The sequence below is a fragment of the Protopterus annectens genome, chromosome 10.part0, assembly GCF_019279795.1.
Source record: "Protopterus annectens isolate FY-2018-M chromosome 10.part0, PAN1.0, whole genome shotgun sequence".
Taxonomy (NCBI): Eukaryota; Metazoa; Chordata; order Ceratodontiformes; family Protopteridae; genus Protopterus; species Protopterus annectens.
The window spans coordinates 24,656,948-24,683,513 of record NC_056744.1 but is presented as its reverse complement, the minus strand read 5'-3'; the positions used below and the strand labels follow the sequence as shown (position 1 = coordinate 24,683,513).

At 40.2% G+C, this 26,566-nt stretch overlaps 1 protein-coding gene across 1 annotated transcript in view; it reads right to left on the bottom strand.

Annotated features, from left to right (window-relative positions):
* The window catches only part of GALK1 (galactokinase 1), a 211,921-nt gene extending 185,942 nt beyond the window's left edge, over window positions 1-25,979 (bottom strand). Inside the window, exon 1 of the mRNA XM_044084936.1 lies at window positions 25,625-25,979. Coding sequence (XP_043940871.1) covers window positions 25,625-25,798 — 174 coding nt within the window. The 5' untranslated portion in view covers window positions 25,799-25,979. The remainder of the gene's footprint in view (window positions 1-25,624) is intronic.
* Window positions 25,980-26,566: the final 587 nt, after the last annotated feature.

Sequence of the window (26,566 nt, the reverse complement as noted above, 5' to 3'; positions counted from 1 at the left end):
TACAAACTGAATTTACTCCCAAAACAGAATCACTAGTGATGCAGATATGCATTACCACTGTGCAAATAAATAGCATTCCATTTCAACAGCTTAAGCAAATGCTGTTTCAGAGTTATATTTAATGTCATTTGTGATGATAAGCAGGTACTGCCAGCCATGACAGGAGAAGTAAGGCAGTGGATGTGTAATACACCCCAGCACAGCTACCTGGAATTTTATGAAGACTTATATGTCATTTGTATATCAAACTGATTTATACAGATGCTTGTGTTGAAACATGTATTTGCAAAGCTGCTTGTGTTAAAATGTATCAACAGTGTGCCCTGCTGGAAAGAAAAGAAATGTACACATACTATTGTAATTGAATTAAATGTATATGTTTTGAAAGAGGATACTGCAAGAGAAGAGGTCAATGGCAAATTTCAAAAATAGTAAGAAAATTAAACTACTGGGCCTAGGCCATAAAGATGTTATCCCACAGTTTTGAATGAAGTCATAAATGCAATGTCTATAAGAAGCATGGTTTATTAGCTCTGAAGGAAGAAGAGAAGTGTTTTATGATTTTATATCTTCCAGCAGCTGCACCAGATCTGAGCAATGCTCTTGTTTGGGGTTATTGACATACAGGTGCTAAAATCCTGGCAGCATCTATTGTTGGTGATAGTGTGGGAACCAGAAGTCAGATGACCAGATGTATGTGATGTCACTCTGTACAGAAATAATGTTTTAATATTAGAGGGGGACTGAAGTCTCAGGAGCAGTCTGTTCCTGGACCCTGAAAAAGGAGGAAGACCACTCACCTTATTCATCTTGCCTTGTGCTAGTAAGTGACCAGGGATAGTAATTCTCTAAATCAGTTAGGAAAATACAGTGAATAGTTAAGTACTGTTTTTCTGTAACTGTGTGAATCTTTCCAGCTGTGTTATTTTTAATATTTTCTGTGGTTGAAACTCTGGTGTTTACTATAAACAGATATTCAGTATTTTCAGGTCCCTTTATTATTAAATATATTTAAACTTCTCATCGTAACTGGTCTTTTTAGAAAAATATTTAAGTTAAGCTGTTTCTTCTAGTCTCTGTATTCTTATTCTCCAACACATCCTTTTTCTCTCTCCACCTAGTTCTGCTTATGCACTATCTACTCCTCTCCTGTACCTCCTCCCACAACAGGTACACAGTTGGTAGTTACCCTACAGTTACCAGTGTACAGGACCCAATGAAACAGCAAGGCAAAGGACTCTCTCACAGAGAGATACCTGTATGCATCTCCACTTCTGCTACTAAATCTTTTGTTTTTATTAAGGTACCACTGCTGTTTGTGACATGCACACTCCCACGGGCAACATAGTCCACCCCCCTCCCCTGTATGACCATATTCACAAAAAGTCTACAGACTAAATTACTTTGATTTTACAACTGGCTGTAACATCTCTAATCTGCCTTTATCACTGCCAAGATTGCAACTCTACCAAATAAATCAGTACAATGCAAAGAAAAGGCATTTAGCAAAATAAAAGCGCTTTCATGTGCCACTTCCAATTTTCTGCCATTAGTCTTACTCTTTCTTGTGCTTACTTCTTAATCATTGTCTTATCAGACAGTTTTTCTTGGAGCGAGAGGTTTGTCAAGGGTCCATCTCACTTTGTTCGCCCTTGCTTCACTCAGGCTTACTCTGCTCCCCTACCCTACCCCCATTCCCACCCTCTCATTTAATTTAAACTCTGACCACATCTACTGCTCAGCCCACTATACTTATCCAATCCTATCACCCCTTCCTTGAAATATCCCTATTTCCCTTTACCACCCCAATCACCTGACTCAGCTAAGCAGATCAACATAATCAACTCTCTCTCCAAACACTCCTTCTTATTCCATCCAACAATTAAAGGTAAATTAAATAACCTTTATTCTATCTCAAATCAATCTAATGTTACATTTTAAAACTCTATCTCATACAATGGCTCTTCTCTACATCTACCTTTCATTCCTAACTTTCTACTATACACAACTCTATCATTGCCAACCTCTGACTACCACTACACATTTTGTACAATATAAGGAACCCTCCTTCACTTCCACCGTCTTCCCCATCTCTCTCTTCAATATCTCCTATACCCAACTTCATAAGCACAAAGTCTTTATACACACACCCATATCCCCTAAACCAAAGCTCAATTTTTTATGTTACTACCACTTCCATTAAAAACTACCCCGTTCTCAAACACACTTCTACTTGATGGGGATATCCATCCTAATCCAGGTCCCCCTCCCCAACAAATTCCTCCACCAACCTATCTGACACCAGCTACAACTGCCTTCCTTGCCCCCCCACCGTACCAAACACCTTGCTATACACTCAGTGTACAGAGCCTACCTAACAAAACTTCAGAACTACATTCCTGGATAACCCTGTACTCCCCACACATCCTAACTCTATCCAACACTTGGATAAAACCCCATATCTCCAACACTGAAATCTTGTCCTCCCACTACAACATCTACCATCAAGACAGAGTCAGAAGAAAGGGTGGTGGAGTTGCAATAATGTACTTAGAGCACCTCAATTTATCCCCCACCCATAACCCACCCAAATTTCCACCCAGCTAAACTACTTATCTTAAACTGCCACCTTAACCTGACAAAAAGATTTGCCATTATTGCTATCTATATCCCACCAGGAAACAACATTCCCATCCTCAAATCCATCCCATCCTCAAATCCATCCTCTCATGGATGTAACTCCATATTCCCTATGGCACCATCCTGTTAAGAGACAATAATATTGACTGGCAAAATCTATCTACTACCAGCCCTTCCCTCAGCATTAACCTTTATGTCTGTCATCAACTAATTACTACACCCAGTCTCTTCAACAAAAATAACAATAGCTTCACCTTGGATTGGATTCTAACATCTGACCCTAACCTCTATCAAAACCCTACTACCCTACCAGACTCCCTAAGCGACCACCTTCCTATCTGACTACACAGACACTCTATTCAGGTTCCCAAAGTTCCATCTCTGCAAAGAATGTCACAACCTCTCCTCTTTTAATAATGATACATTCAACAACATACTCAGTTCCATAAATTGTTCCACTCTGAAATACATTGCCCTAAATGATGCAGTACTATATTTCAGTTGCACTTTCCTTGCCATCCTTGACTCTCTGGCACGTCTTAGAAAAGTTAGAATTAAAACAACCCACATCCCTTGGCTGTCAAAGACACATTCACTCTTATGAAAAGAAAGAGAGCAACTGGAAATGATGGATTAAACCAAAATATACTTTGATTCACCAAAAATATAAAAAAACTTTGTAACCTTATAAAAAAGCACCTTAACAAATATAAGAAAAAATTCTATTATAATGCCCAATTCACCCATAACTCGAACTCAAAAAAATTCTGGCACTCTTATTAATAAAACCCTACACCCAGGTAACCCTACCACCCCCAACCCTGACAAAACTCTCCTCGAAACCACCACTCTTTTTAACTCTTATTTCATAGAATCTATTTGCAAACTAACTTGAAATCATAATCTCACACATACCACTGCCAGTACTACCTGTAACATCTCTTTCACACTAAACCTCATCCTGACTTCTCACATTAAAATCTCTTCTGCTTAAACTAAAACCATGCTCCCCCCTCCTCTGACAACCTTCCTCCCCTCTTTCTTAAATTCGCTACTCACTCAATAGCCTACTCTGTTTCCATTTTGATTAATAATCTATACAGGAATCCACCATCCCAGACCTAGGGAAATCTTTTTACACCGTTCCATGACACAAAGGAGGCAATAGCAATGAACCATCCAACCACAGACCTATTGCCATCCTCTCTGCACTAACTCCTTGAAATATGCATACACAAACATCTACTTTAATACTTAATAGATGAAAACCTCCTAACCCCTACTCAACATGGATTCAGACTCCATCATAGTACATCCACTGAGTCAGAGACAAAATTCTACTTGTTTCTTGCCTTTCTTGCCCTCTCAAAAGCTTTCAATACTGTCTCTCATTCTAACCTTCTTGCTAAACTAACTGATATCAACCTATCCACCTCTACTATTAAATGGTTCTCTAGCTGACTAATAAACAGTCAGTAAGATGGCACTTCACATGCTCCCCTTTCTTACCCATTCATACTGGGGTCCCCCCTAGGTTCTATTCCTGGCCCACTACTCTTTAATGTTTTTACCAACCAACTACGCACTTCCTGTACAACCTCCACCCTGATACAATACGTTGACGACTCCACTCATCTCCTGTTCTAACATTTCCAACATCCTCTCTATCACTCAAAATATCTTTTTGTCCATAGAAAAATGGCTAACCGACAGCCGATACTTAACCCCAAGAAAACCAAACTTTTACTCCTCCTTCCCAAATCCCACTCTCACCTCAAAACCACCTTCACCATTTTTATTCAAGCTGACCCACATACAAAGCTCCTTCGCATTATAATTGATGACCAATTGAAATTTCACACCCATATACAACACTGTATCAAAAAGACAAATCGGAAACTCTGCTTACTCTACACACATAAAAAATACCTAGCCCCTGACTCCAAACAAACTCTAACTCAGGCTTTCCTCCTTCCTTGTCTACTATAAGCCTCTCCTATCTTTACTCATCTAGAACCCACCCTTATAGCTAAACTCTGTCAAATCTATTAGAGTGTTGCAAGATTTGCCAGTAACCAACCTTACAAATCCCATCACTGCCTTGCTTTAAAACAGCTTCACTGAATGGATTTCCCCCAACTGCTTCTCTCCCAGTTGCAACTCACACACTCATTACTTTCTAAACCCTTAGCCTGTCCCGCTGTCTCCCATAATATCCCTTTACACCTCCTCCTGCACTCTACGCAGCTCAGACCAGTACCTGACATTTACAAACACAATAAAAATACTGGTAAACTTCTTTACAAAAACAGTGTGTCCCAAGCTTGGAACAAGCTCCCCCTAACATCCAAACCATTACTAGCACAAATCTCTTTAAATCCAAACTTAAAAATGTCCTTCTAAATGCCGGCACCTGCCATTGCCAATATCCTACTTAATCCCCCTCCACTTATACCTCTTTGCTATCTCTCACATTACTACCTAAGCTGTCTTCATTGAATCATTTCTGTAATTTATGACTCTCAGCCCATTTCTTACAATAATTTCTTGTGCTCTGAAGACAGCAGCAATACAAACTATATTTGTCTCTCACCTACATACATCTTCTTACATAATACCAAGTTAATTCTAATGTGTAACCACAATTGTGCATACTCATTTGTAGTTCTGCCTGTAATTGCTACAGAATGTTCTTCTAAGCCTGTAATTTATTTTTCATTCTAGTCTGTCCAAAATGTGTATTTCTTGTAATGTATATCATTTCTTTTGTAATGTTTCACAAATTGTATTGTAAGTTGGAGCTTTTCTCCTCAGGTCTCCACTGAAAACAGGCCACTGGTTCAGTTGGACTAACCCAGTTAAATGACAAATACATACATACATACATACATACATACATAAATAAACAAACAAACAAACAACAGTAATTTTAGAAAGTATTTGCATATATTTATTTGGTGATAACTCTAGCCACTCCAGAAAGCTTTGCTGCTTGATTAATATTGGTACAAATGATAATGTTGATTTCACTCAGTATAACTGGATACCCACATTAACTGACTGGAATCTACCTTATAGTCTGGGCAAATATGGTAGAGCAGATAATCTGTGCCAGCCTTTCCCAGGTGTGTGTGTGTGTGTGTGTGCGCGCAAATCAAATCTCAAAGAGTGTGTGTCAACTACTTGCAGCAGGGACACAAAACACTGGTTTCACACAGATTATGCTGTAGGACTTGGCTTGGACACTCAGCTGAGGACTTAACCCTACAGCTGTGCCAGTGGGGAGCTTTACTGGGGAACTGGGAAGAAACAGAGAGAAACACAGACCCCGGACTGAGGGTGTTCCCTGTGTGCTCTTAAGGGAGATTGTGCTTGATGCAGAGAGGTCTGCATCTGGAAACACTGAGTGTATCCATTTGCATTCCAAGTGAATGTCCCTCTCCAGTTTCAGTGGTGGGGATTCAGGCTCCTTGACTATTGGCCCCGAGTTGGGAAATCACATTGTTAATAACTGGTTAGATACAAAGTAGTTCCAGTCCAAGTAATCTGACCAAAGACTTTTTTTATTAAAATCAGCCCAACACAGTAACTAGAAAATTAATGTAGTTTATGCGCTGTTACAATAAAATGTCTGACTACCCTTGCACAGGTAAACAAAACATGGCACAGATGATCCACAGGCATCATCTGCATACAACAGCAACAAATAAAAATACTCTGTACATACAAGTACATGCACAACACCTGGTCAAGACTTACACCAATTCACAATGCATAGGTGGGGCTGGAGGAAGACAAAGAAAAGAGTATGTGAGTTGATGCTAACTGCAGCCACACAGGCAGAACAACAAGCATTTATTTATTACTTTGTTTATTAAATGGACTGGTAAACTGGTCCAGGACCCTTTTCAGATACTACCCGGGCCTACTGCAAAAATAATACAATACTGTACAACACAGAAACAGACAAAAACATAAATATATATCATAATAATTTTATAAAATATCAGATGAAAGATGAACAGCTAATATTGAGATAATCAGACATATTTATGGCTACTGAATATCCAGCAGGTACCAAATTATGATATGTTTAATCAGAAGTGTACATAAAGAATTCAATGAGACCAAGTGACTTGTGCTGGGTGGTAGAGATGATGAGGAAGAGGACCAGCAATAATGTGAAAGTAGGAAAGAAATGGAATTATTGTGAAGTGTAAGTTCCATAGGATGCAGTTTGGACAAGAGAATTATGCTTCTGCAAGAAGTGGCTAAAACAACTAGAAGTCGGTTGACTGTACTAAACTGATGAAAGGACACTAAAGTAGAATTCACACTTGATCATTAATATCCAAAGGATAATGAAGGAACCAGGGCTGGCCTTTGGTCAACTAGTACCCTAGGCAAAAAGGCTCCACAGCTCCCCCCACACCACTTGGTGCCCCTATCCTGGTATACCTACACCATCCAGATTGTTGGAAAACTGCCCCTGCTACAGCGGCACCCTAGGTGGCCAACTAGTTGGCTTATGCCTAAGGCTGGCTATGGAAAGAACTGAATATGTAACTGTAAGCAATAAAAAAAAAAGTTTTTATTCTTAGTAAAATGTGTATAATAAATGTCTCGAAGTGAGATGCATGTTATATTGTAAAGTAGTTCTGAATAATACACAAACATATTGTAAATGTGAGAATGAGGAGTCTCGTGAATCACTGCAGTTTATGCTAGTGATACTCCGGTAATACGATACTTTATCTTGTTTGTAATGTATCCAAAGTGTTAACCGTAAGATAAAGGCCAGATAGGAGCAATATAATGCTGTGATCTTGGCTGCTAGGAGAAGGAGATGTAAAACTGTACTGATAGTAAATGTGAATTAATATGTAATAATTTCCACTGTTTTAATCAACTAGAAGTATAGACTAATGTTCTTAATTTACACTGCAGAAAATGAGATTTTTTTTCTCTAAGCAAAATGGAAAACATGAAAAAGTGTAGATCTCGGGTATTTGAAAACAGCAATTGCATCTGTAAGCTATTAGCTTTTCTTCTCCATGAACACAAACTTCAGAATGGATATCCAGCAGAGTACCAGGGGCGAAGGAAAAGGGGGCAATAATAACATTTTGAGAGGCACTCCAATAATAATACAAGAAGAAAACAAAAACAATACCTGTAGATTTGTGACAATAATTGATTATTGGCAGAGAAGGAGGATTACACTGGCATGGATCTATACTCCACCTAAAATTACTATTAAGGAGCTGAAGACAATTTTGGGATAAATAATTAGCTTTCAGCAGGGAATATTATTTTGTGGTGGGGACTGGAACCCAATTTTCAACAGTGAGTGTGAATCAAAGGGACCTAGAAGGGAAAATATAACAAAAGAGGTTCAATTTCTGAGAAAATACACAAGATTACTTGGAATGAAGTTGGTGACAAGCCGCGGTGGTACAGCGGTTGCATTACCTCACAGCAAGAGGTTCTCCCATTCGATTCTCGGCTAGTTTGAGAGGAGTGCCTTCTGTGTGGAGTCTGCATGTCCTCCATGTGGTCGCGTGGCCTCCGAAAGACATGCGTGAATGGGTGTTCCTTCGCTGAAGGCTGGGCGTCGGGCTGGCAACTCGGGACCATAAAAATATACTGCCAATCATTAGCGGGCCGGAGTTCCGCTGTGGCGACCCCTTACTGGGAAAAGCCGAAAAGACAAACAACTTGGAATGAAGTTGCAAATTTACTACCAGAAACTCAGATAAACTATGCATAGTATTCCCCAAGGTTCAATAACTGACCTAGACTGGATGCAAATTACATTTCACAGGATCATGAGTATTTAATTAAAAGATCTGAAACATATCCATCAACTATTTCAGATCATGCATCAATAAAGATGACAGTGAAGTAAAAATAAGACACTGCCAGAGGAACTTAAGGAATTGGTAACCGAAGTGATTTAAGAATTCTTAGGGAAGATAGACACTTCTTCAGAAGGGATAGCTAAAAAGTGGGATAAAATGAAAATGGAATTTAAAAATATGGGAGAAATAACAGAAAAAGAGGTATGGGAAAACAGTAATATGAATTATTTCGAGGGGTTGTCAAAGGTTAGAGTACTGCAGAGAAAGAGGAATCTTGCAGAAGATAATGAGCAATTTCTAAGTGCTGATGGGAAAATAAAGGATACTATGCATGAGTTTAGAAAGGTTGTTGTTACCAAAGTATTTTTTGATACAAGTCCAGAGCACAAAAACTTTTAGCACAATGATTAATTAACAGAAAGTAGAAAGGGTTGTTGTGAAACTTAGGAAGCCTAAAACAAGAAAACTAATCAGAGATCATACAGAGATATTAAAAGAAATTTCAGAAATCCTATGAAAAGTTGTATAAAGCAGAAGAATGGGGAAAACAAGAAAAGACACAAATGGAAATATTTATGAAAGATTTAACTATGCAAAGTCAGAGGAATATGATGATAAAAAATAACTAAGATAGAAAGTGGTGAGATAAAATGGTGATGCATAATCAATCAATAGCGAGCTCTCCAGGAACAGATGGTACCACACCTCTGAACAGTACAGATTTTTGCAGAACATCCAGATTTTTGCCTCAAATTTTTGGTCTGTTTCTCATAAAATTGTGGTTTTCTGGCAAATCATTGAGGGTTGAAATCAGAAAAAAGTGACAGACATTTGAGTTTTGGACTTCATACCCTTCAGAAAACTCATGCGAATGCAAAACCTCTTATTTTATCAGCTTTCTAGGTTTATAAGAGCAATATTTAAAAAGTGTCCCTATTTATGGGCCTTTGCCCTACCATTATATATGGCTTTGTCCAGATTTCTTGCTCTAACAGGTTGAGATGTATGGATGGTATTCCTGTGTAAGTTATGAATTTAGGAAGGGATGATCTGGAAGGTTTTGGTTAACAATATTTAAAAGGAAGTATGCTAACAGCATCTTAAAAGGAAGGCTGTGCCCTCACCCCTTAATTCTTGTCTGTGACACTTTATGTATTCTCCGAATTAACTCTATTACTTTATCATCATCTACATCATCAACTCCTGTTTTCCCATTTTCTACATGGGGTCAGGGCATCGTGTTAACTGTTGCCATCTCTCTCGATTCAGTACCACACTCCTACCTTCTTCAACACTCGCCTGACTGTCGCAGATCTTCTTTCACACAATCCATCCACCTCTTTGCTGCATGTCCTCGTTTTCTCTTACCTTCTTCCTGTCTGTTCCAAATCTTCTTCACCAGACTGTCTTCTGCTTTTCTGTACATGTGTCCAAATAACTGTAATATGTTCTCTCTGATCTTTTCTGCAATTGGAGCCACTTTGGCTTCTGTTCTTATGTCCTCATTTCTTCGTTTGTCCTACAGTGTGCATCCTACCACCCTTCTCCGGCACTTCATTTCCATCACCTCTAGCTTCTTCATCTGTTCTGCCATTACTGCCCAGGTTCCTGTACCATACAGTAGTACTGGTTGTACCACTGTCTTGTACACTTTACTTTTCAGCTTCTTTGGCATTCTTCTGTCATAAGACTACACTGGAGACTCTATGCCAGTTGGCTGCCGCCCCTCTGATTCTAGCTCAGACCTCTTCATTCAGACTTCCCTTCTCCTCAACCACCCCTCGCAGATACATGAAGCTACTTACCTGTTCCACTGTCTTCCCTTCTATCTCAGTTCTCAGCTTCTTTTGATTTCCCCAATTTGCTGCCATTACCACTGTCTTATCTGTGCTTAGTTTCATATCATGTGCCTTCAGTTTTGCATTCCATTCCCTAGCTTTTGCTGAAGTTCTTTCTCAGAGTCTGCCTGCAATGCCATATTGTCTGCATACAGTAATTTTGTTGATCTTTCTGCTCCCACCTGTTTGCTAATGTAGTCCATCACCAGTATGAACAGCAGTGGGCTCAAAGCTGAACCCTGGTGTGCCCCCACTCCCACTGGGAACCCCTCTGTGAGGCTGTACACTGTTTGTACTTTAGTCATTGAGACTTTGTACACAGCCTGCACTAATTCCACCAATGTTCCAGGGACTTCGAACCACAGCAGGAACCACAGCAGTATTGCCCAGATCAGCTTTCTTAGGACCTTGTCATATGCCTTCTCCAAGTCTAGGAATTCCCAGTTGGACTCTTTCCTCATCTCCAGCTTATTCTCAACTATCTGTCTCACTGCAATCATCGGGTCAGTTGTGCTACATCCAGATCTGAATCCAAACTGCTCATCTCCCATGTTACACTCTACTACTACTACTCTACATATCCATTTATCAATCACCCTCTCCAGAACTTTCATGCAATGTGGTAGGAGTTTGACACCTCTGTACCGTCCACAGTTGTGGATGTCCCCTTTGTACTTGTATACTGGCACTAGTATGCTTATTCTCTAGTCATCTGGGATTTGCTTTTCCCTCCACATGGTTACTAGTACCCTCAAGAACCATTTCTCCCCTATCTCATCCAGCATCTTTATCATATCTGCTGTGACCTCATCTCAGCCTGCTGCTTTCCCTGACTTCATTTTCCTTAGTGGTATTCTTACTTCTTCTAGGGTGGACTCCTCTTCTTCTCTCGTTGTAGGCTGTTTTGGGGGCAGTACAGCTTCTGTGAGGTTTACTTCATTCAGAAGCTGCTGGAAATACTCCTTCCATCTTCCTTTGATGTCCTGTGGACTGGTGAGAAGGTTGTTGCTGGCATCCCTTATGAAGGCTGTCCAACTATCTTCTTTATCTTTCTATAATTGCCTTGCAACCTGATATAGTTTCTTTGTACCACCTACTAAGTCAATTTCCAGAAGCTGGTAGAATGCCTCCAATACCTTATTCTTTGCTATTGTAACTCGCTTCTTAGCTTCTTTGTTAGCCAACCAGTAATCCTTCCTAGCCTGGTTAGTCTTTTCTATCTCCCATTTTTTTCCTGCGCTCCTTCTTTCTTTTGATAACTTCCTGGACTTCTGCATTCCACCACTAGTTTCCTTATGTACCTTATTTCTATACCTGGCTTGACCAGATATCTGTTCTGTAGTCCTAACATATGCTGCTTTGAGGTGTTGCCATTCTTCTTCAACCCCACCTATTTCTTCCTCTTTTTGGGGTACTAGAGCCCTGATCAGTTCCTTGAACTATTGTACTTTCTCTCCAGTCAACTTCCAGGTCTTCAGCCTGGTCTCTGTTGACCTTAGAGCCTTCCCTGACCACTGCTTGCAGTTGATTGTGGCAACTAGTGGTTTATGCTGCGGGCCAACTGTTTCACTGGGGATAACTTTGCAATCATGGATTCTACCCCAGTGCCTTTTCCTTAGTAGGAGGAAGTCTACCCGAGTTGTATGTTGACTACTCTTGTATGTGATCTTGTGACTGTCTCTCTTTCTGAACCATGTCTTGGTAACTATCAAGCCATTTGCCAGACAAAAGTCTAGAATGGCTTCTTCTTCTTTATTCCTGTTGCCCCACCCGTGTGGACCCAGGCAGTCCTCATATCCTGTTCTATCTGTCCTGATATGTGCATTCAAGTCACCCACTATCAACACAGATTCATGTTGTCCTGCTTTATCTAATAGGTCCTGCAACTGCTGTCTGAATGCACTCTTTTCCTAGTTCATAGAGCTCATAGATTAGTACTAGGCTAACTGCCCTTGCGAGCCATTTTTAAGCCTAGACAATTATTCCTTGTGAGACTCAAACCCTGAACCTTGCGTTTGTAAGGCAAACACCTTAAACATTAGGCCACCCTCCCAACCCCCTATCACACTTAACCTCACTATCACAACCCTGCTGTGGGACATAGGCTGAGATTATGAATACTGCCCTATCATTACACTGGAGTCTGATTACCATGAGTCCGCCATTAATTCTGATGATATCCCTCACTGCCTTCTGAAGCTTCTCTCTCACCACAATTCCCACACCATTCATAGCCTGTCCCCCTCCTGAGTAGTAGACTCTGGATTGCGAACCAAGTTGCTTTGCATCTTGTCTCTTGGATACATAGAATGTCCAGCCTCCTCTACATCATCTTGCCATCCACTTCCAAGCTGCGTCCTGTCATTGAACCTACATTAAGTGTAGCAATTCTCAGTTCATGTTTGACATGTTGATTGGTTTTACATCCAGCTTTCACTCAACAGAGCTATCCCAGGTAACCCAGGCTGGGCGACTAGACACCAGCCGGCCAGTAGTTTATTTATCCAGGGCTGCTGGGCTTTATGGTGGGCACACACTGGCCAATAGGTGCATGGGTCCCTGGCATAGGTCAGAGTAGGCATGGTTCTAAACCCACTTATCACTGGTAACTCCCCATGCCCCTTTTGGTGACATTAGTGAACTTGACCAAATCACATAGGCCATATTTTACACTGAGTGGCTATCCCTGCTACAGTGCACAGTCTGCGATACACGTTCTCCTATCTTGAGGATACTGCGCATCACAGTAGATGCCCAAAGTGGTTGGTCTGTACAACTCTTCCCCCTATAGGGCACCATGCACAGTCTGTGCTACTGCCCACAGCTGCATTTATTGGGGAGTTTGATATGGAAAAACTCAGCATGTTTTTCAGAAGTGGTAGGAACCCCACAAAGACACAGGGAGAAGATGTAAGCTCTGAACAAGCATTAGTCGGAGGTTAGACTTGAACCTTGTATCTTGTGCATGGGAGGCAAAGACCTTAACCATTATGCCAAGTAGTCATTAATTTGGTTAATAAATTCTCTTTTGGGCTTGTTTTGTTAAGTTCAAATATAAATAAAAGTCCTTTTTCTCCTGTTCTACTATTTGAAACTTTAATGCATTAAGCCCATATTTTCCTAAAGTCCTTGTCCATAATCTCTCTCTTAACCATACATAGCTTACCCTGTCTATAATCATGGGATGCACTATATAAATTAACTTACTTTAGTCTTATTCAAGTGTCCATATGTCTGCCATTTTCACTTGACCAAGATCAAGTTGTATTCTATTATTGGTGTTCTTATAAATACAAAGTTATTATATTTGGATCTGTAGACTCCACATAGCAACTACGTGATGCACTCAGTCTGTCCATTTCCCTAACAACAGATAAGCTTCAGGTGCCAACTCCTAAGGCTGACAGCACTCCAACACAAGGCTAACAGCACTCCAACACAAGGCAGTAATGATGTGATCACGATGACATTACAGAAGATGCACATACCACAGAAGTGACCAAGCTGCTTTGTCAAGGTTCATGCCAACATTCATGGAACTAGGGCTAGTGTGTGTGTGTGTGTGGGTGTGTGTGTGTACTATATTAAAAGATAAACCTCTACAGAAACCCACACCAGAGGCCCAATCAGTTCAGACCAGCACACCTACAACTACTAAAAACATATCTGAATTCACACAAGATGACTTCAAAAATCTGAATATCACCTTTGTTAAAAGTCGCATAGGAAAAGAACAGTAATGTAACAGCTTATCTCATAGTACTTCATTTCAGTCATTCAAATGTCACGAGGCAATTACACTGTATCTGCACAGCTGATACCATATACATAAACGGCACCGTGTCCTTTTTCCTGACACATACACAATTAGTGGCCAATGATTAATAGTCAGCTCTCTGGCCGAGTATTTAACAGTGAGAAGTACCACATTTCTATGGAATGTAATTCTGGCAATCCCTCAGAAAGCTTGATGTAGTGCTTTAGCTCGCCTTCCATTAAATGCCCAAGAATAAAAGCACACAGAGTGATCTGCACAGAGTCTGACATAATATAGCAGTATCACATTCTTGTTTATTTATTTGACATTTATTAACTGTGGGGGAACTAGTTTACTGTGAGGTATTTAGGTTCATAGGTTGGTAATAGGCTATCAGCCCTAGGGCCTATACAAGCCTAGCCATAACAATTCCCTGGCTATTTCTTCCCACACTGTTTACTTCCCTGGACCCCTGTCTAGCAGGGCGACTGACGTGATCCCCAGGGTGAATTTCCTTTCTCCCATCCAATCATCAAGGTTCCTTTTAAAGAGGGCCAAAGAAGCACTCTGCTTGACATGGTATGGGCAATCTATTCCAGAGTCTGGGGAGTCTCTGGGTCAGGAACCTATCCCTCCAGCATGTTTTGTTTATTGTGATGACAAGGTTTAGATCCCTGGAGCGTGTGGCTCTGAGGGATTGGGATTTCTTTAAGTGTAGCATGTCCAACAGCTCTGGGTTTGCCATGGCCTTGTATGTTAAGCAGAGATCGCCTCTGAGTAAACGATATGTGACAGAGTATAGCTGGAGTTTAAGGCAGTCAGCGTAGGGCATCTGCTTTAGGCATGTGATTCTTTTAGTGAGGTATTTCTGCGGCCTTTCCAGTTGTTGCAGATGTCTTGAGAGGTACATACCAAACGTGGCATTGTATTCTATAATGGGTCTAATGAGGGATGAGTACAGTGGGACAATGACCTCCTTTTTTTCTGGATGAAAAGCCTTTAGTGATGGGGTGTGCCACATAGAAGGATTTCCTGACTGTTGTGGCGATGTGGTTATCGAAGGTGAGACCACTGTCCACCTGTGTCCCTAAGTCTCTTATCACACTTTCGGTGTTTAGTATACTGACACCTATATGGTAATTCACGGGTACATGTTTTTTCCCAAAGGGAATAACTATACATTTCTTGGCACTGAGCTCGAGCCCATGGCTCTGGCACCAAGCATCTGTTTCTGTAAGGCCCTTTTGTAGAGTATCCACATCATTTGGGGAGTCAATAATGGCTCCCAGTTTGCAGTCATCTGCGAACTTTGTTAGCCAGAGTCCCTTAGTGCTGGCCTGTACTTCAGAGAAGTAGATGCCAAACAAGAGCGGTCCCAGGACTGAACCCTGAGGTACTCCACTTGTCACTTGTCTGGAGCTGGATTTGGAGTCGGCTACTTTTACAGTGTGGGTTCTATCAGTAAGCCAGTTAGCAACCCATTGGATGACGTAGGGATTAATGCCCAGCTTAGTAAGTTTATCTATGATTCCAGAGTGAGGGATGATGTCAAAGGCCTTGGCAAGGTCTAGATAGGCTGTGTGGACCACTAGACAGGCCATTAGTGTGTGCTCAATAAACAGAAGCTTGTATTTTATATCTGTCAGAAGTGCAGTGTACATATATAGTATATCAAACATTATTTCTGCATGCTACATATCTTTTTATGTTGTACTTTACTTTCAAATGGCTTAACATAACTTCAAGTTCTTACTTAATATTTGGGCTCAGTAGTCAGAAGAAATTCTGACATTTTACAGAGAGTTACAATCCATTATTCTGCATTGTTTGCTAACTTTCTGGAGAGATGCAATAAAATAAAGGCAGCAAAGTAAGAAATGGTTATGAAACAGCCTTCTGCTAAAGAGTTTATTTACTATTCGTTTTACATTTGATTATAGGGTAAGTGGGCTGGTCTGAGGATCATTTCAGCCACAACCCAGGCAAAAAGCAAATTACTGAAACCTAGTGAAAGGTTTACTATAAAAGATACTAGTTGTATATCACAAGTAAATATTAATTAGACAATAAAGTGGGAGGTTGACATAATGGTTAAGGTGTTTACCTTATAGACACAAGGTGCAGGGTTTGATTCTCACATTGAGTAAATGGCTAGGCTTAAAATGGCCCACAAAGATAGTTATCCTAGTACTAATCCATGAGCACTCCAAGTACAGGGTTAGGGATTAACAGTTTAGTGCAGCCTTGTTCCAAGACCTCAAAACTAGCTATATAATTATATAAATATAAACAATTTCTGTCTGATGTTCTAAAATTATTTCAAGTGATGAGGTACCAAAATGATATTTTTGCAATGTTAAAGGTTAAAATGAGAGTTAGAAAATCTACAGAACAATACAGCTACCAAAAGAATGTGTAAGGGAAAGGGAATTAGAGCTGATGCCACAATTGTGATTAACGACAGACAGTTTAGCTGTAAAGTTAGAGTGGGTTAGCTCATATAGATAGTACAGAATAGGAAAGTAGCAAGCTCCAGAACAGAGAGCTTGTTAGTACTACTAAGAAGTGTGCAATGCAGAGTACAAAAATCAATCTAGTTGACAAATCTGTAATTATTATTCTGGACTTTTTCTATCACAGATACGTAAACTAAATTGCAATGAGTAACCAATATTCTCAGGCACTGATCTTCTAGTCTCTGAGGTGAGTAGATCATTGATTTTATAAGTTAGTTTAACTTAAGAGACAAGACTACTTGAAGTGACCTCAACATGCTTTTGGAAGAAAAGGGTAGACTTTATGTGGATTTCACGGTATCTATAAATTGATCTGAATAATGGAGACACCTCTGGGGTCGGCAATCTGCAAAGTACAGAATACAGAGAGCTTGAGTAATAAGCAAGACTATACAGTTTGTTTTGGAAAGTGTTAGCAAGTCACCTGTAACTGTTAAATAAGATAAGATACTAGTGAAAGCACACTGCAATAAAGAACTAAGGTCATTACAGTTGGCAGCATTTAAAAAAATTATATCTCATCTGCTAAAGGAAGAGTTTAATATCTGAAAGGTTAACAGGGAGACTGATCATAAATAAGGAAAATAGAGTGGGACCAGATATGGACTCTTGAGTTACCACAGGCTGGAACCAAGGATGGACTGCTGAGGTATCCCAAACTGTAGAGCAGATGGGGTAAAATGGTTGGTACCACAGTGCACAGTAAGAGGGTGATCAGTAAGACAGTTTTTAAATCAAATGATAGGTTCCAAGGAAACACTTATGGCCACATTAAGGTCAACAAAGATGGCGGGCCATATAAACACCTTCATCTAGGTCTGGAAACATGAAACGGATGGTTGAAGTAATGCATCTGTGATAATAAAGTTGGGTTGGAAGCCATGTTGTGAGTTGCTAAGATTTTAATTCTGCTGGGTGCATAACAATATTTGTTTCTGAACAAGTGTCTCAAACGCTTTGGGTACTTGTGAAACGAATGGCAATGGGACATTAGTGCGGAGGGCAAGGTAGGTCAGATTTTGTTAGAAAAGGTAGAAAAACTATTACCTTCCATTTGACCAGTACTGTGCCAGAACAAAGGGAAATGGTGGTGTAGGAAAGGGTTTAGCAATGTAAGCAGTGCATTTAATAAGGAGTTTAATATCTAGGGTCTCTAAATTACTGCTCAATGCAGAAGTAAGATTTGAAAGACGATTACAGATACAAGTACTAGAAAAGCAAAAGTGAGGCCAGAGAAAGTTAATGTTGAAGAAGATGATAGGTCTATAGTAATTAGAGATTGTGAGAGACAGAGAAAAGGGGATGGAAAGGCTTAGAGTGAAGGAATTATTAAAAATGCATGCGCTGTCTTGAAAAGTATAACGAACTAATAAAAACGACTGAAAAATTGTACTAATGGAATTTTTTGTACTCAAGTACCTTTTTTTGATTTCTGCTCAGTATATTTGAAGGGTGTTAAAAGTCATCTTTTGTTGTATTAACTGATCTTTACAGCTATTTTAACCATGCATCTTGAGGGAGGGGTATTAATTAGACAGTGAGCAGTTACTATTACTGATGACCAGATTTTGCTTCTACATTTCATAGTTATCTTAACCATTGGAAGTAACCAAGGGCAATTATTAAAAAATAATTATTACTACTCCAATAGTTAAGAGTGTTCTGGATGTGTGTCAGGGTGGAATTAAAGTATGCAAGGGCCTCTACTTCTGATCAAGCAAAATAAATAAATTAATAAAAACTCTCTGGACTGCACTATTGGTCTTTTTATGGAGCAATACTGGAAAGAAAGCAAATTATGAAGGATTGGAAACTAATTTGCTTAGCTAGCTGTATAATACAGAGACAAAAGAAAAGACTACATGGAGAATTAAATAAATTCAGTCAGAAAACAGTGGGCCTCCATACTGACCATTTCATAACAAGGATGTGGAGTTACAGTTCAATGATACAATAAAGTCAGCAAACTCAAATTAAAGACTCTGTGAAGGTCTCTTGACACATTGAAACAAAGTCCCCAAGGTCTCACAGCAAATGAATGGCCTACGTAAACAGGCAAGAATGCAGATAATTAACAACTTTTTTTCTTATTCTTTTATTGTATGCATCTATTCTCAGGAAGTTTTTTCCCTAACTAATTTAAGGACTCTTTCAACTTAGTGCTATTTTTATTGCAGGAGATCACATCTTTGCATCTTGAAAAACACCAAACAGGCTATATGTGTAGCTGAACACCTAGAGTTGAAAGGGAACTGCACAAACTTTTAAAATTCACCTACAGGCAAGATGTCCTTACATTCACTGCTGCAATATTCTTAACTATATGGTATTCCCTGCCACGGAAGCTGGACGTCTGGCCAGTCTTCCAAAGACTTCTGAATTTAAAAGGTATGCCGAACATCACCATATGCACCCTGTTTAATGTCGGACATAAAGGTGGCATTTAAGCTTACCAAAACCAGAACTTCTTTGCCGTCAGTCTGAACATATCTTTAACACCATTGGTCTGTTTACCTGCAGCCATTTTCTGCCAGCTGAATGCATTTTCATTCTCCAGGGACTTCCTACATCTGTTTGTTGTTTTTGAAAGATAAGTGCCCCATTGGGATTTTGTGTTTTCTTGTTTTTTGTGTTCCTTGAGGTTAATATCATCCAGGAAGGGTAAATGCCAGTGTGGGAGACAGATTCCCCATAGAGACTGCCATGATAAGTTTCTTTTTTTGCTTAGATGTTTCTCATGACCATACATCTTGTTCTCTTTGTCAGGCATTTGTTCCGAATACACTTTGTAGTATAATTTCTTGCATTTAGTATCTTGAGAACCAGCATCTTGGACTACTCACTAAAGATACTATGGAAGGCATCTCCCACCCCAAGGGTCAGCCATTGGAGAAGAAGGTGAAAAAGGTATGACCAGAATCTTCTGCTGTCCAGACTCTGCCAGGTGTTTCTCCTGAGGTCATTACAAACCCTGAAGCTCACCAGGCTGTATTGTCGGATTTCTCTGCCACAACCATGTTGGAGGCTGGTGAGGATACGGCTAGCAGTATGTCTGAAGAGGCTTTGCAGGTGTCCATCTCGGATGTTCAGGGGGAACCACTGTTGATGTTTTTCTGAGGGGCCTAGGGGAGTTCTTCAGTTTCTAGCTGGGGAAGAAGTTTCTGCTGTGATTCTCGACTGTTGTCGTGGATCTGAGCCTTCTCAGGATGTTCCCTTAAAAAAGAAACAAAAAATATAATACATTTCTTATGTTTCTAGGGATCCACAAATTGAGTGTCAGGCTTTTACTCGAGGGTTATTTTCTGCCTTAATGTCCTTAAAGCCTCCTCATGGGGTTTCAGTTCCTGCTCCTCCCTGGTCCTCTATTCCTCTTAAAAGCCCTAGAGACCAGGATTCTTTTATGGATGAGTCAGATTCTGCTGACGAATCCCTAACTTATTCTACCTAAATTCCTTCTTCTTTGGACTACGGGTCAGAGGAGGAGAAGACTCGATTAGTCCTGATGTTCCTTTGGAGGAAATTTCCTTTTGGGACACACTCTCTAGGATGACGGAGTTTTTTTTTTTTTTTTTTAAGTGGGATTGTACTCAGGTCTCTGATATCCATAAAAGGTACTAAGAGTTGTTGCAGTTGGACTCCCATAAACCTGCGGCTATTCCTCCTGTCTTGGCTACTTTATTAGATGCTTTCTCCAATGACTCTCAGACACCTGAACCCCCTCCCACTCCCAATAAGCCTGATAGGTTTTATAGGGTTCCCGAGGATCGTTCTTTTTTATACAAATGTCTTGCTGCTGACCCTTCGGTAGTGTCCATAGTCTATGATAAGCAGTTTCAATTGCTTCCTTCGCCCAAGTTATTACCTTCTGAAAAGGACAGCAGAACTATGGACAGGCTGGGCAAAAAGGTTTACACTTCTGCTACCCTAGCTTTTAGGGCTATTAATTATCAGGCTCATATGTCTAGGTATGTGTTAGCTCTTCTTTCTCAGGCCTGTCAACTTATTTCTGATTTTCCAGACTTTGAGGATAAAGCTTCTGTTCTTTCCTTGCCAGGGACTTCCTCTCAGTTCATTCTATTAAATGTAGTTATGATGTAATAGATGCCCCTTCTAGGGCTGCTGTTTTTGGTTCAGTTATGAGGAGGTATTCTTGGATTGGGCTTCAACCTCTACCGAATGATATTAAAGTTAAGTTGATGGATGCGCCTCTGGATTCTAAACTTTTGTTTGAGGAATAGATTTGAGGTGAAACAATTTCTTAAAGGCGTCCTTAATATTAGACTTCCCAAGAAATTTGTTTTGGAGAAGTTGACTCAGGCTTCCTTTGAGCCTGCTGCTTCAGCTTCCTTGAAACATTGTTCCTGGAAGACTTCTTTTGTTAGCGCTTACTTCTACCAGATGGGTGTCTGAGTTGCAGGCCCTTATGGCTTGTCCTCCTTTTTTGATTTTTCATGACAGGACAGATTCTTCTTGCGCACCAATTGTTCTTTTATGCTGAAGGTGGTTAATGAGCTCTCTCTTAATCAGTCTGTTAATCTGCCTACGTTTTTCTGTCTCTGCAAACTGACAGTGCATACTTTGGACATGCATTGGCAACTTAGTGTTTATTTGGATATGAGCAAGACTATCAAAAAATCTGATTTGTTTCTTTTCATTTTAGATCTCTGGGGCTTGCTGTAGCCAAGCAGACTATTTCTTCTTGGATTTCTAAGGCTATTTCCTTTTGTTACACTTTTCATTGCAAGAGCCTTCCTTTTTCAATTAAGGCTCATTCTACAAGGGCTGTGGTTTCTTCTGATGCCTTTTTCAAAGCCTTATATACAAATTCTATTCTTGAAGCAGCTACATGGACTTCTGTGAATACCTTTACCAAGCACTACAGGCTGGATGGTATCTTTAGAGCTAGGGATGATTTTGCTAGCTTAGTTCTTCATGTTTTTTTAGGGGCTTCTTCTGGCCCATCCTCCTCTCTAGTTTCTCCCATGGAGTTAAGAATACTGCAGCAATGAATGTAAGGACATAATACAGTTGTGCAAAATCTTACCAGAACAGTAGTTATTCTTGTCCTCACTGCTGCAGTATTTGCTCCCTCCCTCCATCCCCCTAGTTCTTTACCTTCCTGGATGTACATGTTACCTCTTGTGTTTCTTGGACTGGTGCTCTTCCTGGGGCCATCAGTTCTGTTTTTGGTAAGCCTGAATGTTACCTGTATGCCCTATGTTATGCAGGGTGCATATGGTGACATTCGGCATACCTTTTAAATTCAGAAGTCTTTGGAAGACTGGCCAGACATTGGGCTCCCACTGCAGGGAATCCCATATAGATAAGAATACTGGAGCAGTGAAGGCAAGGACTGATCAGATTTTACACAACTGTACATTCTGTTGGGGATTTTGGTATAATGCCCATGACTGCTTCCTTTACTGATAGCCAACCTAAAGAGAATAGTACTAAACTGTAAGATTTATTATCCAGTGTCTTAGGTGGTACAGCAGGAGTACAAATCTAAATAAAAACCTGACAATAAAGTAATCACACTTTTGGTTTAATTTCTCAAAGTCTTTTGGGTTTCTAATACAATGAAGAGAATGGACCCCATTCCTAAGTCAAAGTATGATTAAAGTTTGTGAAATTAGTATTGCTTCAAGTCAAAAATACTCTTCGTGGCACCCGCAATGTGTCCAGAAATGACCACTTCTGCAGTTCATATAGAGTAACATGTATCGGTAGCATATCTAAATATGACTGTTAAGTTATTTTTATAGGAGACTCATTGCTCCTACTACTATTGGAACTGCCTGGGTATCCTTCTTCCACACACACTTTTGGTTTACAATATAATTTGGGTGATTAAGAGGCACATTTATTTATTTAGATTGTATACCAGGATAGTACACTGATCACAGTATACCATTTGCAGGCAGAGCTCAGATGAAGAAAAATCACAAAAAAATAAAACATAAGTAATTCACATACACCGAGTCTTCACAAAAAGTACAGAGTCCAGCAGACATTTGAAACAATAAGCAAATATATTAGAGCAGAAAAACAAATGCGGATTAATTTAATTAAATAAGGGAGGTAAGCAGCATGTGAGAACAGAAGGTGGAAGTAGAAGTGATGTACGTGAGGGAGGAGTTAGGTGATATGTTCAGGGGAAAAGCACTTGCAGTCAGATTTTTTATGGAAGTGTCTTGCTAGTTATGCTCTGAAAGTGGAGAAAGAAGAGATTTACTTTAGGTAAGAGGTAGAGGGACTGCCAGAGTTTGGGTGCAAGAATGGAAAAGGAGGGGTCAGTGCACTGCATTTTGGTTTGCGGGGTCTAGAGTAACTGAGTCAATTGGGAAAAGTCACAGATTCTGGAGGGAATAGACTTATTATGGAGTTTGGCAGCAAGTGGCAGAAAGGCAGTTAGTTGAAGTAGTTTGTTAAGAAGAGACCCTAGGAGTAACTCAACTCTGTAGGCGACTGGGAGCCAGCTGGCTTTGGAGAGGGTGACACAGTGGTGTTCCCTGGAGGGAGGTGGTTGGAAATGAATCAGTAGAGTTTTTCAATATATTGTAGAATGGATGATTTTTTTTTTCCTTAATTTGTAGAGGCTGTGGCTATAATGGGGAGCCAGTTTTCAACTTAAGTAAGGACTTCTTTACCTATTCCAACCCTAGCTGGTCTACAGAGAAAGAGAGAGAATTTCCAGGGGCAGGATAAAAGAGAGTAGATCTTTTTCCTGGCATTTTCAATGTGATTATAGAAGTTGAGTGACTGGTCCAGCCAAAAACTTGGGTATTTAAAGGGCTTGATTGTTTCTGTTGGGGTACCACTGACATCTGTGATGTTGAGATTTTTGGGAGTTTTATGCAAGGTTTCAAACATCATACTTTTTGTTTTGGAGGGGTTTAGGAATAACTTATGGTTGTTTAGCAAAAATATTAAGTTAGTGGGGGTTAGACAGAACATGGGTTTTAATATCTGAATGCCAGGGATTGGATCAAAGGGGTACCACTAAGATCTGTGACGTTGAGATTTCTAGGTGTTTTTGTTCAGCTTTTGCAAGGTTCTAAACATCATAATTTTTGTTTTGGAGGGGTTTAGGAATAACTTATGGTTGTTTAGTGAAGAATTAAGTTAGTGGAGGTCAGACTGAAGCTGGGTTTGAATAATTGAATGTGAAGGATTGGATTAAAAGGATAACCATGTCATCACCCTTAAGAATGACAGGAAGGTCAGGAAGGTTGAAGGTTAGTTTGTTAATAACGTTGCAAACAGTGGAGTATGTATGGAGCCCTGGGGCACTCCTTTACTAACAGGTGCTAGAGGTGTTAGGGATAAGGCAGTTTTGATTCTGAAATACATACCCAGTTTTGACTCTGAAATATACACTTGCTAAGAAATCTTGGAACCAGGTGACAGTGCCGGAGAGAACTCCAATTCCTCACAGGAAGGAAGGGGGAAGGAGGAAGATGTGGTCAATAACATCAAAAGCATTACTAAGTTCAATGAAGATTTCTCCTGAAAAGTTTCCTTCTGCCATGTTGAGAAGGATCATATTTCTAAGGGGCCATAAGTGTAGTCATTGTGCTCTGGCCAGCTCAGAATCCATGCTGTTTAACTGTGAGGAGATGGTAGATTAGTTTTTCAAGTTATTTTCCCAAGTGTATGGAGGGTGGAGAGAGGACGGAAGTGGGAGGCACTCTCTGGCTCTGCCTGTTTAGAAAGGGGTTTGACAAGGTCAGTTTTCTATATGTCTAATATTGTGTTTTGAGTCAAGAAGAGGTTATAAATGTGAAGAAGAGGTATGGTAAGGAAGTCTTTACAGAGGAAGATGAACCAGGGTAGTAGGCTGCCTGCATCTGGGGGTGCATCCAGGGGGGTATGTTTTCTAGGAGGAGCTCAAGGTTTTTGTGACTAGTTTTCTTAAAACAGAAGAGGGGAGTAAAAGTTGGGGGAGTGGTATAGGTTGTAGTACTAGGGAGGTGCATGAATTCCCTGAGAAAGTCAGATGTTGACAGTTGGCCTTAAGTATGAATGGACATAGCAAAGGAGGTGGGATCTGTGGATTTCCATCTTGTAGAAGGTTCAAATTTTTGCCTCGTAGTTTTGGTCTGCTCCTCATAAAGTGTATACTTTTCAGGCAAGTCACTGAGAACTTGTCACTACAGACGCCAGACTCTCATCATATCCTTCAGAAAATGCATGCTAGAGCAAATTGTTCTAGCACTGTTCGAAGTTTTTAAGAACAATATTTACAATCTACCCCCGATTTTCGCCCTTTGACTACCCATTATTTTTTGCTTTTACCAGAATTTTTGTTCCAAGAGGTCGAGAGGTATATGTGGAGATAATCCTTATGGAAGCATACATATTTGGCCATAGTTACAGATGCAAGACTTTTTAGTTCAAGAATAATAATCAACACATTGATGCTACCTGCAAAGAAGCGGCATGGTAGCTTACCACAAATAAATAAATAAAACAGAAGTTACTTTAGAGACACAAGTTAACTGATATCATGCCACGTTTTAATGTACTAATAGCTAATATGGTATTTATTCTACACGTGTAACGTACAAATTTAGAATAATTTAACACTTAAAATGTATAGCAAAATAAAACCGGCTAAACATTTGAGCCCCGTGTCATGTGATGACACGATGAAACTTTGCCTTGCAAGATGGAAGATGGGCATTAGTCATATGTCGTGATAAAACGGATAGCGGTAGTTACGAGCTTAACTAAATGAGTACTTAGATTGGGAAAGGGCAGATTTTGGACAACTAGTAAAAGATGGGCTGAAAATTTTAAAGTATGTGTAAGTCAGTGTGTATTGTGCTTTCTTTCGAATTAGACACCCGGAAGGAAATGCACTACAGACCTGAACGATTATCCCTTAACCGTCGATGGGAATGATTTCTGTATTATGCAACAGTTTGAAAGGTTCAGCACTTTGCAACTGTAGGAGGGATTTCCCTTGTCATGAACTACATTATCAACACTGTAACTCTGACCCCTTACCATGGGGAGGACGAAGCCATCGTTATAATCCGTATGTTCTCCAATCAGGTTTACCCTTCCCGGTGCCGACACTGCAATCTCGGGCTCCGAACCCCCGAACTTGTCTCGGAAGGACTGCTGGGCATTAGCCAGGAGTTCCTCGAGTTTGGTTGGGACACCTGCATCTCCAGACATGTTGCAACCCAAGTGCAGAGGCGGAGATCTAAGTATCAAGTATACTAAATGACTCCTCTAGAAAATGAACTATTATAGCTTAGCCTAAAATTAATCAGTAACATATACCAGAATATCGTGGTTAGTTGTCACCTGGGGCAGAAATGTTAACTCTAGTTCTCCGCAACTTCCGGCACGCCCCCACTCTCTTGCATCTCTGATTGGGCTGCTATACAGTCAGGCGCCTCCTATTTATTTATCCTATTTTAAAGATTATCACTCATTCCCCTTCCTGTTTCGCTATATTCCGCAGTAGTTTTACAGTTTTAGCAAAATATCGCGTGTATTTTAATATTATTGTTGAGTTGCGCATTTTTTTTCTGATGCGCGCATTGTGACTAAAGCATCGCTCTCAAACTTCCGTCTCCAAAATAAGGAACATTAGCCTTCATAACGTGGAACAAATAGGCAAAATGTGGGACGCATACTAACAGCTTCAGTTAAGAACGCCAACATAGAATAGTTAGAATATGTTAGTTTTACTTATAAAAATATATTTTAATGAATTAATATGAATCTTTTCTATTTACCATGGATGCAATGTCTTTCGGCTTTTCCCTGTCAAGGGTCAACCACAGCACATCACCTGTCCGCAGATTGATTGGCAGTGGAGTTTTTACCGTGCCCGATTGCCAGCCCAGCGCCCAACCTTTTCAGAAGGCACACACACGCACGTACCTACCTGCGTTTCTTTAAAACTCTCTCGACTATAGGGAGGACATACAGACT